The 18,986-nt window shown below is 38.3% G+C and overlaps 1 protein-coding gene across 7 annotated transcripts in view; it reads right to left on the minus strand.

The window, feature by feature from the left end:
* LOC137131682 (voltage-dependent R-type calcium channel subunit alpha-1E) overlaps nt 1-18,986 on the minus strand; it is a 93,181-nt gene that overhangs the window by 39,923 nt on the left and 34,272 nt on the right. For all 7 annotated transcript variants that reach the window (XM_067513292.1, XM_067513290.1, XM_067513291.1 and 4 more), the window contains exons 4-5: nt 10,149-10,254; nt 9,847-9,986 (exon numbers count right to left, since the gene is read on the minus strand). In XM_067513292.1, coding sequence (XP_067369393.1) covers nt 9,847-9,986; nt 10,149-10,254 — 246 coding nt within the window. The remainder of the gene's footprint in view (nt 1-9,846; nt 9,987-10,148; nt 10,255-18,986) is intronic.

An 18,986-nucleotide genomic window follows, 5' to 3' on the forward strand; every position in this document is an offset into this window, starting at 1 on the left:
GATAAGTGAGTAACAATGACATACCCTGCAGAACTGACAGGTCCCTTGTGCATGACAAATCTGTCGTGACAACCCCATGCTGTGATATGCATAACATTGTGACTTATGCTCCATTTCACTGTCAAGCCGCTAATATGATGCAAATGCACCTGATGGTTGTAATAATATTAATCGTACAGGATGTGTTATTTACACCACAGTTCCTCAGTTTGGGGGGTGCAAGATCATTTTGATAGTTCATAGACAAATATTTAGCTTAAATTTCTATGACCTTTACGATTATTGTGTGAAACAATATTCCGAGGACTTTCTTTCTAATAATACAGTTATAAGCTAAAACAGGCTGAGAACCACTGATCTGTAAATAATTAAATAACCTATTTAGAATACAATACTGACATAGTGGGCAGTACGGGGGTGGAGTGGTTAGGGCTGCTGCCTCAAAACTAGAGGGTCCCCGTTTTGAATCCTGGTAAACTGCTGCCTTTGTGTGTAGTTTGCATGTTATTCCCTGTGTTTCTTGGGGTTTCCTTTGTGTACCACAGTTTCCTCCCACAGTCCAAAGACATGGTCAGGTCTCAATGTGAGTGTGAATGGTTGTCTGTCTGTGTGTCTCTTTGTGTTGTTCCTGAGATAGACTGGTGACCTGTCCAGGATGTACCCTGCCTCTCGCCTAATAATGGCTTGAATAGGCTCCAGCCCCCCTGCGCCCCTCAACATGATAAGTGGTTACAGATAACAGATGGATGGATGGACTGACATACTAGATAAGGATGACTGCATATTACACGTAAATGGTCTGCTTAAACTGTATAGTGTAAAGGGCAAGAGGATGACATTACCTTCACATAAAGAACTGTTTATGTGCAGAAAACCTCATATAAACCTTAAAAAGCAGATGGCTAAATTAATCAGTGCAACAAAAGTGAAAGTCTTAATAATCACATTAATGATCAGTCTATTCTATTAAAGTCACTACACAACTGGTGTCCAACCAGTTGTGATGATGAAGTAGATGATCCTACCACAAAGTGGTGAACTTTTCCTTTGGAGTTTTGTGCCTACAGTCACAGTATTTATTTATTTGTATACAAAAAAACACATTTCCACTTCATGAAGAGTGATTCTGGAGAATTTTCAATATATTAAAATAACTGCTTTGGAAGCCCACAGTACAAAGGAGGGTGGGTTGTGTGAGTGTGTGTACAGAGGACTGTCTTGACAGAATAAGGAATTGTGTGGAGCAACTCCTACAGTGCTGTTCTGGTTGGTTTAGTTGATGTAAGCCTCTCTACCTCCCACAGAGTACTCTCTCATTTTTAACTCCCCTCCTCCCCCCTGTCCTTTTCACTCTCTCTCTTTTCTCTCACACTCTCTCTCAAACACACTCACAACAACTAAAACAGTGATCCCTCTACATTCACACTTAAGACCCTCACAGTATTGCACAAAATCAAACGTGACTGCTCCTGTGACATGTGGCTTTTCAGTATGTGAATCAAATATCAGTTTCTATATTGGCTTATGTATAGTATAAATATTTGCTCTTTGGCCAGAATGAATGATTAATCTGGATAAATTATTTAGCCTTTTGTTGGAAAAGAAACACTGGTGGAGAGAAAGTGAGACAGATAGTCATTGACACACTAACTTTTTCTAGGTCACAAAAGTTCACATACAGCACACAAAGCAACAGCGTTACATAATGTTACAACTCAAGTGCCTCTATGTAGTATGTGTATGGATAAATACTAGATAAAAACTTTGCTGAATTAACAATGATTTAGAAAATATAAAACAAACTGAAAACCTCTTAAATACAGAAATTTCTCCTTTATTGATGTTTAATTAACTTTAAGGTTTAGAAATTGTTTTATCCACATATCCTGGTAATATCATACAATATATATATTCTTTTTCAACAACAGTTTACCGAAGCATTTTAATGCTCACACTCAGAAATATTAAAATCCACGGGTGCTTGTGTTTTATTTTCTTGCACCTTAACATTACATTTAAATATCCCAGATGTTCCAGATGTGAATAATTTAATACACACTTTTCTAAATTTTAGCCAAGCATATCTGGTATTTTATGTGGGTTTGTGTTATATTTTGCATGTCACAGCAAATTATACTGCTGATTGTTCTCAAGCAAACTAAAATAATTAAATCAAATGTTTCTGCTCTGCACACTATGTTGGCTGTGCTGGCTGTGTATTTAATCAAAAACATTTTTTTCAGTCTTGAGAAGCATATTTCTGAATCTCAGGAGGGATTTTAAATGTGTTTTTTTCCTATGAGATACTACATCAAATGCATTCTTTTCATGTATATGTGTGTATACACTACAGTAATATTTTTTGTAATTAATAGAAATAAAGGTGAAAAGATTTTGGCTTGGTGCTTTGTTTCCGTGTCTTGCAGACAATTAATCAAAGCCAAATGAAACATGCTGCTTGTTGGCAATGACATAACTCTGACAGTGACTCTACTTCAGCACCGACTCTTTGGTGACACTGACAAAACATTGTGTCCAGAGAAAACCATGTGTAGCAAAAAATCTTTCTGTCACCTACATTTAGTATTTATAGCAATAGACTTAGTAAAAATCAGCTGCTTATACTGTACAGTACTGCTTTAAAAATCAGATATAATAGTAATTTATGGTTGATGGATGCAAACAACATTTAATGATGTAATTCTTGACCTAAGCCAGATTATTGCAGAGTTTAAAGGGGGTTTTCTATAGGTCTGGGCCGATAATTATCTAGATAACAATCTAAAGTATGCAATATGACAGCCATAGTTTCTGCATCCAGACTTCAGCTAATCTCAGTGGTTATCTAGTGCCACAGAGCCACCCAGCACAGAATAAGGACTGAGGGTAAGTGAGGTTTTATTGTTTTACTTGTCTAAATTAAAATTATCTCTTGATGAATTCCTTTCTTTAATTTTACTTCATTTGCTGCCACTAATGATTCAGCACACTGGGCCGCATAGGATTAAACTCTAGATATTTCAAACTACCTGCAGTCACTTGAGTTTATCTCTTTGGTGCACTTAACATCCCTCCCCTCTGGACACTACTTCATTCAATCTAGCTACTTGTCAGAGGCACTTGCTCTAATAATACTCAGCATCCTTGGCCTATAACTAGGTAAAGAGAGGAGACAGTGGTGTTAGCTTAGCATCATCACCAAAAAACAATTTCTCCAAATTAGTTCTGCTACAGACTCCCCGTTTGTGGACTGTGTAATGCAATAACAGTATTTGCCAATAAACTGTGGCTGCAACAGCGCACACAGGTTTCTCTTGTCAACAACACTGATGGATGATTCTCACAGTTCTTAGAAGACACTGTATTCTTTAAAAACATAGCTAAAAGATCCCTGGTTTGAATGGCCTTGCTTCTTTTGGTTTCCTCTGGGTATTCCAGTTTCCTCCCACACACCAAAGACATACTGTACATGTTAGGTTAATTGAACTCGAAATTGCCCATAGGCGTGAATGTGAGTGCCAATGGTTGTCTGTCTGTGTATGTCTCTCTGTGTTGTCCCTGAGATAGACTGGTGACCTGTCCAGGGTGTACCCCTCCTCTTGTCCAATGACAGCTGGGATAGACTCCAGCCCCCCTGGATCCCTTAACATGATAAGCAGGTAGGATTAAAGGATGGATAGAAATCACACTGACAATCATAATGTAAGTTGTAATGAAACCACTGTGGTGTTTGTATGTTAGCTTCCCCCACTTTAAATATTTGATCTGTAATTTGATTTTGAGGTCCATCTGGGAAGATTCAGTAATAACTTAAGTTGTAGGAAGACCACGTTCCCCCTGTTTTTCATTCTGCAGGAACAAATTTCAGAATGAAAACTAATATATATGTATAAATTAAATTCTGAAAAAACGCCTCTCTGCCTGAAATTCAATTTGTGAAGAGAAATTGCCAGTTCCGAATTGAAAAATGTTCTTTTGAATTTCAGCTGAAGCCCCTTTTCAGTTTTGGTAACTTCCACCAGTACCTGAACTGAATTTAATTTGACTTGAGTTCCAGCTAACATCTGAACGTCGTTCATCTCAGTGTAGCACCTCATCTTCTCTAATCAGACAGCAGACTGGACTGCATAAAACCCTCAAAGTCTTTGTTTCACAACCCACTCAGCTCCTTTATAAAGGCAAGGAGAACGGAGAGAGACACACACAGAGGGGAGAGAATACAGGGACAGAGCTTGTTAGACGGTCAATGTTCTTATGTCATTATTCACTGACTTAATTCAGAATCACAGCTAAAATACCTCTTTAACTCTGAGGATGCCATTTAAATGTCACAAAGCAGATACTCTGTCTTCATCTTATTAACTTACATATTCATGTTTCACTTTGTTTGATTTGTAGAACAAAGGCTTGCTGAAAAGTGAAAGAGAAGTGTTGCCAGTTCCTTTTGTTTTCATATATATGCAAACACAAAGAGCAGGTGTAAGCTATAAGAAAACACAAATCTGTCCTAACATGGTCTAATTGTAGATACATGGAACAGAGAAGCGGCAGGATGGGAGCTAGTGACAGCCTGACCTGGGGCGGGGTCCTCCGTCACCACGGTAACAGCTCAGGGGGACATATCTACCCCTGCTGTGTCTGAACTCGTCAATCGATCAGACAACAGATGGAAAATAAGATTGGAGAGGACTATCTGTATATATGTGTGTGTGACAGTTTGATATAACCAGTTCTAACAGGTGTATGACTGCCAAACAGACAGAAGGTGTTATTGGCTAAAAGACATGCAGTAGTGACACATTTGGTTCATACACATGAATGCGCGTGCACATAGACACCACACACGCACACACACAGGTTATGGTGTCAGCTTTCAGTGAGTCAGGTTCAGTGACAGCATGTTCACACCGTGACAACTTCTCTGAGATAATAATATCATGCAAACAGTGCAGCTCCACTTGAGCCATAAGTAAAGAAAAGGAATAATGGGAAAGAAAGGGGAAATAACAAACATGGGAAAAGAAGGGATGACAGGGAAGAAAGAATTAAGTTGAAATGTCTAAATGAAATGTAAAAAGCCATGTAGCTAATGTACTCAAATTATTCTTTATCTTGTTAGTAGATTTAAAAGGAGGTGCGACTGGTGTGAAGCTCTGATGTTAGCTCTCCCCACTGGCTCACAGGGTAGAAATAGTTTTGACTATTAATAGAAAACAGTTCGGGCACCCAGTAAGGAAAAGGGACAGGTGGATGCAGCTTCTCATACAGCAAAGGAGTTGCTCTGTTTATTCACACTCAGACAATCCTACAGTACTATTGTTATTGTTGACACATGACAAGATACGAAGCAAAATTAAATATCCAAAGTTTCATAACAGCTGCCCATAGACAATATATCCAAGTAAAATGAGGGCATGTAACTTGTCCTGGGGCATTAAATTAAGAGAATCCATTCATTTTTCTTTAACTGTTTGTCCTGTTTAGGGTTGCAGTGGGGCTGGAGCCTGTCCCAGCTGTCATTGGCCCAGAGGCAGGGCTACATCCAGGACAGTTTGCAAATCTATCTGAGAACCAACACAGAGAAACACAGACAGACAAACAACCATTCACACTGAAATTCACATGTTTAGTTAGAGCAATTTTAGAGACAGATTAGAAAAATACTTTGTAAATTAAAATGTTTATTCATTTATTTATCTCTCTTAAAAAAGTTAGACTATCGTGGTCTGGTGGTCTGGTAGTTTAAGATACTAACCATATAATCATTCTCCTTTTCAGCCCACCTGGGGGCACTTTTTGCATGTTGTAACTCACTTTATGCCTCAGCTGTTACTTCCTGTAGTTACTAGGCTCTGGACGTTTTTTTTAAATCCCAAAAAAACAATGTAAAACTTTTTTCGTAATATTTTGGAATAAAATGTCTTCTCAGGTTCTGCAATTATAGCATGTTAAATAAACATTTGTATATTCAGTTACAAACAGCTACAGCTACGATATCGAACATCCTAGATTGAAGGTTTTGTGTACCATCTACTCTCCACTGAATCCTCTTCCCTCCTCTCTAATTCCCTCATCTTTTATAAACTTGGAAAAGAATAAACTCCCTTTTCATCCTCTCTTCTCCTTTCAAATAAAGAATCCCACTTGTTATTAATTCTCTGCTGTTTGTTTTTTAAGCACTCAGTTGACGTCACACTACAATAATCTCCAATATCCAAAGTGAAGAAGAAAATTGGCTCAACCGTCTTGTCGACAGATTTAGCAGAAATGTCCATCCTTAAAATGATCCCGAAAGAAACAGCCATGTGGAGTGGGAATGCTCTTTTCTCCACTGTCCTCGTCTTTACTCTCATCAACTCCCTCTGAGCTAACTCCATCTCTCCCATCCACCCTGAGTGTCTGGCACATAGTGGTGACACAATCCCTTGGTGGGCGTCTCCCTCTGCCAACTCCTGCCAGTCTAATGGAGGGCTTGCCAGCAAATGAGACTGCCAAGGTGCCAATTAGTACGTACAATTACGCATAGAGGCATCCTTCTTATTTCCTCTTGCTCTATCTCTTCATTGTCTTTGTCTTTCCTTTCTATCCTTTACCTACGTCTGTTATGTTTTTTTTTCCTGGTTAACTTGTGTGCTCTCTGCTCCATATCTTGCAATTTTAGCAGAGTGTGTGATAGCCAGAGAAGACCCGCTTTTCTCCATCTATTTTAATTTCAGTCGCAACTCAACCACACGATCTCAGCCTTTAAGGAAACAACAAATGCCATCTGTTTTTTCATACCTCCCTCCCACTCACTCCCTGAGTAATACAGGCCATCGTGAAACACCAAGGCAGCTTGCTGAGGTAATCATGGCCTCTAGCATTAACACTGTTAGCAAATGCTTCCATAATTACACATGTTCACATATAATGTTGAGTGAGTCAGGGGTATCCACTGAGGAGAGGCTCACATGCTGTGTAGTTTGAGCTAACAACTCCACTGGCAATTTTTTTTTTAATACAGTAGTCTGAGTCTGTATCTAATGAACCTCCAAAGTCAGCTCCGCATATGAGGTGAATCAATACCTCTCATTGTCAGCTAAAACTGAACAATAAAAGTCCCACATACCAGACATATTAAACTGCATTAAATCATAGAGGTAATACTAATAAAGCTGGAGTAGGTGAACAAGCTTCACCTGTGCAAGAGGCCATCAAATGCCACTTCACACCTCTAGTGTATTTTCATTGACTGATACACCTTTATTAATCTTTGAAGTAGACACATCAACAGCTTCTCTGATCTATAGTTGTATTCCTACATGTTTGCACTTTATCTTATCTAATATAATGATATATTGTATTTCTATTTTGTTTTCCATAGGCCAATTTTACTATTGATATGTCTGTCTCTTATGCACAGTGGCATATACAGTTTGAGAAGACAGGTTTGTGAGCGCCATGCACTGTTTTCTAGAGACCTTCAGTTTACTTAAGGCATTACAACTGACATAGCATCAGAGCCATATTTACTTTATTTCTGTCTTAGCTTTGTTTCAAGAAAAGAATTAGTCTGCTGTGGCAAGTGAAGAGAGTTCTAAGTACACATTAAAGTACTCAGTACATATTAAGCTAAATATACATTGTATGCGATTTGCCTCTACTATATAGTGAAGTATTATTGGCAAAAGAAGTTGCCGTTTTACTTGATTCAAAGGCCCCTGTATGTATGATGCACCCTGTCTGTAGACACCTCTAGACTGTTTGAAATTACCACCACAGCCACCTCTAAGACTTCGGCAGCAAACAGAGCTACTAGGAGAACTCTTACATAAGCCTTTTTTAGTGTCAAGTCACTCTCACAAGTGCCTGACTTTAAGGTTTCCAATATATATTATTTTCCCATTTCATCTTTTTAACATGAGGATTAAGTTAATTTACTTTAGGCAAAACTATTTCATGCTAAATTAGTGTGGAGTGGTGTAATTCGACATGAAACATCTTATCATTCCACCTACATCTCACTTCGTCAATATCATTTTAAATTTTTGAATATGTAGCAGATCTTTTACACATAATCAATACCCTTTATACCACATTTAAATGCTTGGTTTATTAAGTACATGTATGTTACATGGTACAACATGTATCAGAATTATTTTTGTTTCAACTTCATGCCAGGAATTATCAGATTGTGTAAAGTGGGTGCTGGAATACAATAAGTTTCTATTCTATTCTATTCTATTATATATAAATATTGTATATTCATAAATTACCAATATCTTAAAGATGATAAATTGTTGCCTGAATATTGTGTAAATAGGTCCGAGTGTAGCGGATTTGAAGCAATTGGCAACCCTTCCTGTCTACATAGACGACCTAAATACTGACTGATAAATTAGCACTGGTAACTCATAGTATTATTAACAGATCTCATAACTCTCTAATTTGGTTGCAAACCTCAAGTGATGGTCTACAGGTGAGTAACAGTCTGTGATTGTGAATGTGTGTTTGATACAAAGAAATAGAGAGAGACAGTGAGAAAGAGCAAGAACATTTTCATTAATTTATCTTTGCTGTGGCCAGAATGATAATTTAGAGGGGGATCTATCTACAGCTCACTTCATCATGCTGAATATTAATAAAATGAGAACTGGAAGGCTGTTTCGTCCAGATCAACCACATCTTCCTATCTCACAATAGGCAGCTCAGCCAGTGTCTTCCCTGTTTTATATTTTTGTGTATTATTACCCGATTATAGTCCAGAAACATCTAGAGGAAAATGTGTATGCATCCGCAGCAGTTGTGGAAAGTATGCAAATGTCTTTACACTGTATTGTTTGGGGTAAGTCACATGATGGTAGCTTCAGCTAACACTGATCTCTGAACTAAAAGACTACAACATATCAATAAGCACATGTTTTTCAATAAACAGAGCTCACTGGAAGGTAAAGATTACTGCATCTGTCACCCATGGGAGAGCCTCCACAGTTTTTACCCTCTGTCCCTATTCCTAAAGGTGTAATTAGAACAATGTATTAACACATGTCTGTCTTACTGTGTTTTAATTAAGCTTCTAATTTTAGTTGTATAGCAACTTGCTGCATGCTGGGTGTTCTCACATAAATGAAACATTGACTGATCAATAGGCCAGGGAGTCAGGAGTCTCTCTGGCCATACTGTTCTCTATACTTGCCTTTATACCACCCCCCTGTCTTCCTCTTCCTTCTATCCAACAGCGAGTAGAATATCCTTAAGAAGCCTGAGCTCAACCCATAAATAATTAAACAACCAGAATCATGAATAATCCTATAAGAGCCCTTATCTGCCACCCTTTGTACTCATGCGTTTAAAATAATTAATATTTCATTTGTATGTGTGTTTGACAGAGAGGTCTTGAGGTTAATCTGCAGTCTCATCAGGTTCCTCTTTTGAAACTATAAACATTTCCTGTGTCTACTGCGTCTACCTACCTCTCTTTAGAGTGTAACTGCTTTCAAAGGCCTTTTAATAAAACACCTTTTCCTGACAAAACACAGAAGTGGTAAACACAAGACCCCCACAAGCTTTTAACTACAGTGTAATTAATGTATTATAAGTTCACAAAGTGTAGCTATTGTTCACAAGTGGTAATGACCTCTGTCCATAAATGTTTGTGGCATCAGTTCACAACAGCTTTTGTGTTCAGGTTATTCGAATGTGTTTCTTACAAAGCAACAGGTTAAAGTTAAATATAAAAAAAACAATGATTAAAAAGGAGTACAAGAGCGCTGTGTGTTTTGAATGCCCATGATCAGCACATCCTTCACATCATAGATTTCTGTCACTGATCTGCATCCAAACACACGCACACACTGTCCAACTCACCCACTGAGGACCACAATAAAGTCCATGACATTCCAGCCGTTTCTGAGGTAGGAGCCTTTATGAAATACAAAGCCCAGGGCAATGATCTTGATTCCGGCCTCAAAACAGAACATTCCGATGAAGTAGGGCTCGGTCTTCTCCTGTTTGTGCAAAGCAAGAGTGCAGTGAGACATGTGACGAAGCACTGTACATGCACCTGTCATGCCATGGATTCTTAATGCCTTTTAGTATTTGTTACTTTTAGCAAATTGGCAAAGATTGTAAAGGGTGTGCGCAGATGTTTTCATGTGTGAGTATCTCACCAGTCTCTTGGACATGGGTGTTTTGTCTTCTCCGGGAAGGTGCTGCTCCAGAGCCAGGACAATGCAGTTGGCAATGATTGTGGCGAGGATCATGTATTCAAATGGAGTGAACGATGAAGTTAAGAAACTAACTTTTTGTGTCTAGCAACGTAATTACATACATTAGATGTCTTTCAGCACTACTCTTGTCTCTTTGTCCTAAGCACATTCATTCCTACTTAACACACAGATAATACATTTAACAAATGTGTCGTAACATTTTAGAAAATAGACTATAGCAAACATTGCCATTTTAAGCTGTGGCTTTAGTGGAGGAATTAGTTTTTTTCCAACAATCCAACAAATAGAATAATGTCGACATCTTTCTCAAAGTATAAACATGGACTATTCAAAGAAAGGAAAACATACAAAAATAAACCAACAGGTTTCTAGTAGTTAACCACACTTACAGTTATAATATGATATCCACAACATTGCTAGCATCTATTGTTTTAGGCAGATTAAGGTTCACACACAGTACAGGACCCAGGAAAAAATATTTGGTTAATTGCAGCAAATGAAGCCCAGCAGCACTGCAATTACATTGCCATGTAAGCAGAGATAGACAGGCTAACATTAATTCCTCTGTATAAAACAGAATTAACCTGTCATGCTATAAAACCCTTGGGCCATACACACAACCACACACACGCTGCACTTTATCTGAGGTCAGCTGCAACCGACAGCAACACACAAACACAAACACACTGGGCCAAGAGAAGGCTTATTATGGAGGGATGAGTAGGCGGGCCTGAGCTGTGATCCTTTAAACAGGTTCACCCTTACAACAAGCTTTATAGCCTGCTCTGTTGGATCTGTGCTGGTTGTTGGTTCAACTCCTGTCGCTCTGCGGTTGAGCTAAGCTAGCACTGTGCTCTTTATCTAATGCTCTGAGTGGGAAGCCCCCTCTCTCCTGGTGATGTTCAGAAGAGGTAGGAAGGGTAAGAGCTTAAATCTGCAGAGAGGACACAGTTAAGGAAGGGGGATAGAAAGGGGGAGGCAGAGAGAAAGAGACAACAACGAAGAATGACAAGTGATAAGGGGGACAAAGGGTGAAGAAGAAGATGATGGTTATATGCAGAGCTGGAATGTTGTGAAACAGGTGGGTGAGGAGGAGGCAATGAGACCAAATACGACTGACACTGGACAGATCGATGTTGCCCTGGCAGCTGTACCCAGTAGGGTTACTCAGGTACATGTGAGCAACAAGAAGCTAAATAAACAGTGCAAACACAATGGTACTCCCACCAGCCCACGGGGCTTCTAACTTAAAACAAAGCTGCACAACAGATTGACTCAATGGTTGCAAGTTAATTGGTGAGAGATTTTGGAAAAACGTAACCATTATAGCCATTAGTAACGAGTAGAAGATGAACATGAAAACTAACAGAAAAAGTGGCTTAATGTCAAACTGTCTGTTTGAAGGTAAGAGACTGATTTCAAGTTTGTTTTGTTCTTTTTGGGGAGTAAATTCTATCTTTTCATTTAATGTCCTAGCATCACTTAAGCATCACACACCACACCCTATGGCCCCTAAAGACACACAACTAACAGGAAGGTGGGTGGGGATGGGGGGTGGGGGGTTGAATGGAGAGAAAATTAAGATGGAAAGACAGAAGAACAAGGTATCCATGGCAACAGGCTTCTCTTCAAGCGAAAAGTCAATGCTGCGAACTGCGAAGCTGAAGTGTCTCACATGCACACACACTGAGGCTACCAGGCTGATTATAAATGCTACATGACAGATTGTGAAGGTTCAAATATGTCATATTAATTACATTTATGTAACAAAAGCATTGTGAAAGGCATCAGTCAGAAAATATTTTTTTGGACTTTGATGTGCATTAAATATTTTATAAACAAAATGTTTAAAAATATTTTCTAAAAATCAGATCACAATTAGATTTTCACATTTTTTATCTTCGATTTTACCTCATATTGTTTTGCTATTATAATGTGTCTTGTACGTGTTTTATTATAAAGACCCTAGTCGTCTACAGTGTTTTAAACCATAATGGAAGTTTTCAGCTGATATAAAACAACCTTTGCCCATTTACACATCCAGCAGACACAGAGCAACATCTGGACTGATTTTGGTAAACTGATAAATTTTCCACTAACTCCTGAGGGAAATATTTGCTTCTGGAGCTGCTAATTACTTCACCAGGTTCACCAACTAACTGTGGTTGTCTGCCACTTGGTGCAGGGCAGGTATTGTACAGTGGATATTTTAAAGCATTTTTGCTGAAAATAGCTGCCTGTTAGGAGTGTAAACTACACTATGTGAGCAGAAAGTATGAACCGCAACAGTAGAGTTGCCCGCCAAACAAATTGGCGTTGGTAGTCCTTTGATTTATCACAACAACCAATCCTCTTCATACATAGTAATTTTATCCGTTGTTTTTAATTGAGCATTTGGACCTCAGATGGTTCATCTTTCAACAGGATAACGACCCTAAGAACACAGCCAAGATAACAAAGGAGTGGCTATGGGACAACTCTGTGAATGTCCTTAAGATCTGCAAATGGCTGCGCACCGACGCGCCCCATCCAACCTGATGGAGCTTAAGAGGTACTGCAAAGAAGAATGGGAGAAATTGCCCAAAAATAGGTGTGCCAAGCTTGTAGCATCATACCCAAAAAGACTTGAGGCTGTAATTGGTCCTAAAGGTGCTTCAACAAGCTATTAAGCAAAGGTCTCGAATACTTATGTACATGTATTTTTTTTATATATAAAGATTTTAAATAATGAATTTGATCCATTTTGAACTAAGGCTGTAACATAACAAAATGTGGAAAAAATTAGGCTGGGAATATTTTCTGGATGCACTGTATTCTGTAATTAGAGAAGTGTGTTAACATATTCACCCCAGAGACCCAAATGATACAAAGCTCCCCTGTGATACTGCATATCTGGTGTTCCTTGACTTCCCCAGACATTTCAATTAAATACTCTCAATGCAATACATGTGAATTTTAATGTTGAGTTCACCCTAAGATACACTCAATGTCATTAATGAAAACCATCCTCCCTCCTCTGTGCTTGTGTTTACGTGGATCATGGATCATCTACGAGCTTTATCAGCGAGGCATCTCGTGAGCTGTGAGTCATCATGACACTGGCAATCTGCCTCAATTCCTCAAACATGTGTGTAAAAATAGACATGGAGACAGAGTGTGATGCCCTGTGCATCTGTGAATACACTCAAGCCCAGATTGGATCCAAGCCCCTGTGATTATTGCTACATAGAAGTGAAAATCAAAAGGAATTATGGCCATCTGAGCCAGTCTTATTGGAAACCTGTTAATTATCTTTGTGTGTGTGTGTGAGTGTGTGTGTGTGCTTGAGAATACTCATGTACACTCAGAGGAAATCCAGGAGTTTAATCACTATTAGAGTCAAATTAACTCTATTTAAGCCAGTGGAATGAAAACACTGATACACTACAACTTAAATCCCTATCAAGAAAGGAAACTGACTGGATCTAGACACTGTCAACGGAATGGATTTAACTGACTGCTCCATCAAACATAGCTCAATCTATCTTCAGTTTAACATCTCAGAGGTCTGCTCGAGCCAGGTCAATCATGAGGATAAAATGCAGTAGTTCAGCAACACAGCAAGTAAACCACTTGAGTCACGGTGACTTATAAAACGAGGTGAATATGTGGCCATAGTGGCCTTGAGCTAAACACAGCAGGAGGGTTGAAGATACCTCATGCATTGTCTGTTTCAGGGTTGGTTAAATGAATTTTCTGTTAGCAGAATATTGTCCAGCTAAAATTGCTCTATAAATCTGCTCTCGTTAACCCTTTATATTCCAAAGATATTCCAAGAAATACATTTGCAAAAAAATACTTCATAGAGAAATTTTGTTGCTTCCTCTTCATTTAGCATTATTTCAGGTTTTATTTGTCATATTACCCAATCAGGAAGCAGGTATACAAGTCAACCAGCTGGTTGAGCTGCCAATTTAAGGTAATTTTGGGCAATTATATGCAAGGCAACCTGCTGGCTGACTTGTCCTCTTAGTGTTATAGGTATGAATCGATGAATGTCATCACATAGATTAGCATACATACTCTGAGTAGTTTTTTGATGATCATTTGTTCAACAACAGTGCTCACCAATTCAATGAATGGTGCTAATCTGCAATCCAAAACTGCATGGGTGGCTTCAGACAGCTCTATCTCAAAAAGTATAAAAGACACAGCTTAGATATTTACACATATACATCAGGATTCGCGTGTACATGTGTTTATACTTAGGCAAACATTATGATATATTTATGTCTGTGTAGCTTACAAATTGAATGACTAGCAATTGTTAGAAAATGGGTACAAGAGAAATTAGGCTGGAGCGAGGCAGCTTAAACTGCATCCTTACGGTGGCAGCTCAACCGAGCGTTTAAAAACATTTAAAAATATTTCTTTCAAACGTATTCCATATCATTTCTGAGGAGCGGCACAGCACCAAGTCACTTTTTTTCAACAGCTTTCAGATAATACTATTTCTTAACAGCGTTGCCACCCCGTGGATATAATCGATGTTAAATACACTACTCATTGAGGTGAAAGAGGACAAAGGTAGGTTACCAGAGTTTTCACTACAGGAAAATAGCGGCAAAAAAAGGTCACCCATGTGGTTACAATGCCCATTAAAGGGTTAAACAAATGAAGAAGGAAGAAACACATTGTAATGTGTTTTTGTAACTTGAAATAATTGGGAGAAGGGTCATAACTTCACTCGGAACACAAGGGTCATTTCCTTAGTAATTTTCTATTTCAATTCTTCACGCAAGGCTGCAATTTACCGGGAATTAATGGTCTTTCTCAAGTTTAAGTTGACTCCAGAGGCATATTCAAAGAATTTCCATTCTGTGTTTAAAGTCTTTGTACTGAGACCTCCAGCGTGTCTCTAAAACAGTTATGAAAATAGAATGCAGGGACATTTTCTGTCAAGTACCTAAAAGAAAGTTTCATACCACAAGACTAAATCTGATAACCAGCAAGCACAGCTTAATCTCACGTGGTCACGTGTGCCACGATGAAACAAACTCCATTAAATCCAACTATCAATTATTAAAATGTGTACCTTCTCAATGGGAAACTTCCCACTGCAGGGGATCCCAGTGGGGATCAGACAGGAGGAGCAGCTGCCAGTCCTCACCAGGCCTGCACAGTAAAGTCTTGCTATGTGCTTCATTAATGAAGCCTTTTTCTTCCTCTGCCAGGCCTCAATCAGCCTCAATTAACTGCAGCATCAGAGCTGTGGGCTGGCACACTAACACATACACGTGCACACATACTTAATCACCCCTTACTCCTATACGTTTGAATTAGAAGTGTATACTAAGAAAGTATTTAAGCACACAAGTATGAAAACAATCTCCCACACACCACTATGGTGGCAGTGTTACACATCCCACCAGGATTTCTGAAATTCCTGAATTAATGATCTGTTGTCAATCGAGCACTCAGAAGAAAAAAAGGTGACAGTGGCAAGTTGTGCACCAAACACAAGTTTGACCTTTAAGGGAGATGTCCTGCAGAGATTGTGTGTGTGCATGTGTGTGCTCTTGTATTTCTGTTCTTGTTCTGTTTGCTATTTTTTGTGAGGACCAATTTTTGGAGGACTGCAATTGACAGCTGAACATTTTCTTGATCATTTTCTTTGGCGATTGCCAGATATTGTGAAATATGTCTGTTACAGCTTCTAATAGCAGAACTGTGAGAACTTGTAACAGGAATGAAACATGTTCAAAAGTCTCGTCCAACAAATATTTTAAGGATATGCGGCATACTGCTGTGTGCAACAAAAGCACCAACTCCTCACCTTTAAAACCTTTAGGACTCATAAAATATTGGGTTTATAAGTGTGAGGTAAAGGCTGAGATTATAAATTTACATATAAGGGTGTTCATAACCGAAGTCATACAGATTGCTTATAGACTGTCCATCATTTGTATTTACTATAATAATTTATGTACATGTAAACCTCAACTGTAAAGTGTGTATAAGTGATGGAAAAAGTTGAGAGTACCAACCCAATGTTTTACCACTAATCCACCAGGCCCCCACTATTTCCTTTATGCTAATGTACACTAATTGACTATTAGTTCCAGCTTAACATTTAACATATAGTGCATAAAACTGTCTTCCCAGAAACTGTAACATGACCAAATGTTAGCAGAGTTTTCGAGAGCACAGAAATGAGCTGTAAAAAAGGGCGCTTGTTGTGTTTAGACGGGGCAGCACAGTAGTGGAGTGGGTGGTGCTGGCGCCTCACCACTAGAAGGTCACTGATTTGAATCTGCCTGCCTTTCTGTGTGCAGTTTGCATGTTCTTCTTGTGCTTGCGTGGGTTTCCTCCAGATACTCCATTCCAAAGACACGCATGTTAGGCTAATTAGTGACTAAATTTCCCGTATGTGTGAATGGTTGTCTGTCTGTCTATTTCTCTGAGATAGACTAGAGACCTGTCCAAGGGGTACCACGCCTCTTGCCCAATGACAGCTGAGATACGCTCCAGCCCTCTGCAACCCTGAACAGCATAAGTGGTTAAAGATAATGAATGGAAGAATGGATGTGTTTAGATAAAAGGTGTTATGCAGTCTGTGCAGACAGACAGATTGATTGAAATAGAAGCATATGTTGCATTAGATGTGCATAACGACAACTGAAAAATGTAGTTCAAATGCTTTCTGTGTAGAATGCTATTGATTTTCTTTTCTGAGTCTCAACAAGCAATAACATTACTGTCTTTTACAAAATATAATTGCTCATAATATTTCTGCACCTTTTTTGAAATGTATGCTTTCTCTTTTAGGTCTATTTATAATGGAGACCTTTTACACTTTGCTAACTTTCACATTCCTAAAAGATTTGTGTATGCATACTGTCAATAAGGATATTGTTATTTCTTTATACATATATATACATATTCATACATACAGACATATATATATATATATATACATACATATTCATACATACAGATATATATATATATATTCATACATACAGACACACACATATATATATATATATATACACATATTCATACATACAGACATATATATAAACTGAATACATTTGTATTTACTTGTGCATTTGCTGAGTGTGAATCTTCAGTCTAAACATGACTCACATATTTGGACTAACCCACTCATCACAGACAGTGGATATTGGCCAGAGCTCAGCATCCCTCAGATCAGCATCTCTTCCTTCAAAACCATATTAGCAAACAATATAATATAATGAGTAATAACTAGTTGTAATAGCACCTGACACAGCAGTCAGACATCATTACATATAATTTCTGTTAATGTTTGTTAATCAGATACAGTGGAGCTCATTAGGTGTAATGAGACACTCCCTTCACAACAGCACATTAACCTGTAGGTTATTCTGTCTGGCAGCTTTCCTACTGGTCACTACAGTACACATAATATGATCTAATGGCAACTGTATTCTTCAACACAACACACACACACAGTTCACATCTTTTTCTTCAGCTTCTGATTGAAATTCATCCCATTCTATATTTATTCCGCTGGGTGGATGGAGAGAAAACAACAATAGACTGTGATCAACAATAGAATCACACTATTCTATTTGCTGGGTATTCAAAATGAGCCATAGGCCAGTCAGTCAGTCAGGAAGCTATTGAATGCAGAACAATAGCAGTGAAGAGGCCACACCTGGCCTGGACACCTGGTGAGCTGCACAGCAGTAGCTCAAACACAGGACCAATGGACATTAGCATGTAGTCATGCTACTCAGCAACAGGCAGAGGAAGAACCATCTCTGCCTTCTCAGTAATATTGAGTTATTTAGTTTGAAAAAGCAACCAAATAATCATTAATGTAACTGCAAAAATAAGAATTGTAAAAGTTGTACAATTTAAAAATTGTTATGCAAAACAAATTTGGATAAAGCAACTTTAATTTTAAAAGTATTCAGGCAAATAGTGTCTACATAAAATTGTACAGTCTGTCGAAGTAAAAAGAGCTGTCCTCAAATCTTTTATTTTGTCCAATTAACAGTCCTGAAACCCCTAGAGACAATCACTTTACACTGATAAAAACATGCAACCAAAACGAGTTTAACATTTGTGCATAAAAATATCAAAAGAATAAAGCAATTATCCATTTTGTTGATGAAAATTTTATTAAACAGAGAAACCCGTCCTCCTTGCCTAGATGTATTGTAGAATGTGTCAGACATACAGTGATATCCACCGATCAGGCATAACATTGTGGCCACCTGTGCAATTTAATGCAATTCAATACGGTAGCTGTCCCGTTAACCTTAAAAAGAAAAGAATTAAAAGAATTCATTGCTTTAAATTGCACAGGTGGTCATAATGTTATGCCTGATTAGTGTATTCTGTATGCTTATCCACTTTGAAAATAAAGTAGAATTGTGCCAGTGGCTGCTTTATCATGTCATATTAAATTTCCTGTTGCACAGCGCGGTATTGGAATGACCTGTATTCTATCAATACTAATAAAACAGAAAAGTAGCACTCACAGTAATCACTCAAGCTCTTTTCATACTAAACTCAGATTACGTGGCTTTGTATGTGGTGGTTGATTTTATGGTGCTGAAACTCTCTTGTGATTCTTATTGAAAGAGAAACTGGGGGCAAAATACCTAAAATAAACTGACTGTGAAAGTGTGTGTACACTTATGTAAAGAAAACTATATTCAATTTCTAGGACATAAACAGATTATGAAAAAATATATATCTGTATGGCTTTTTTTAAACACACTTTACCCACCTTTTGTAACGTAC

Source organism: Channa argus, chromosome 8 (assembly GCF_033026475.1).
Source record: "Channa argus isolate prfri chromosome 8, Channa argus male v1.0, whole genome shotgun sequence".
In the NCBI taxonomy this organism is placed as follows: Eukaryota; Metazoa; Chordata; class Actinopteri; order Anabantiformes; family Channidae; genus Channa; species Channa argus.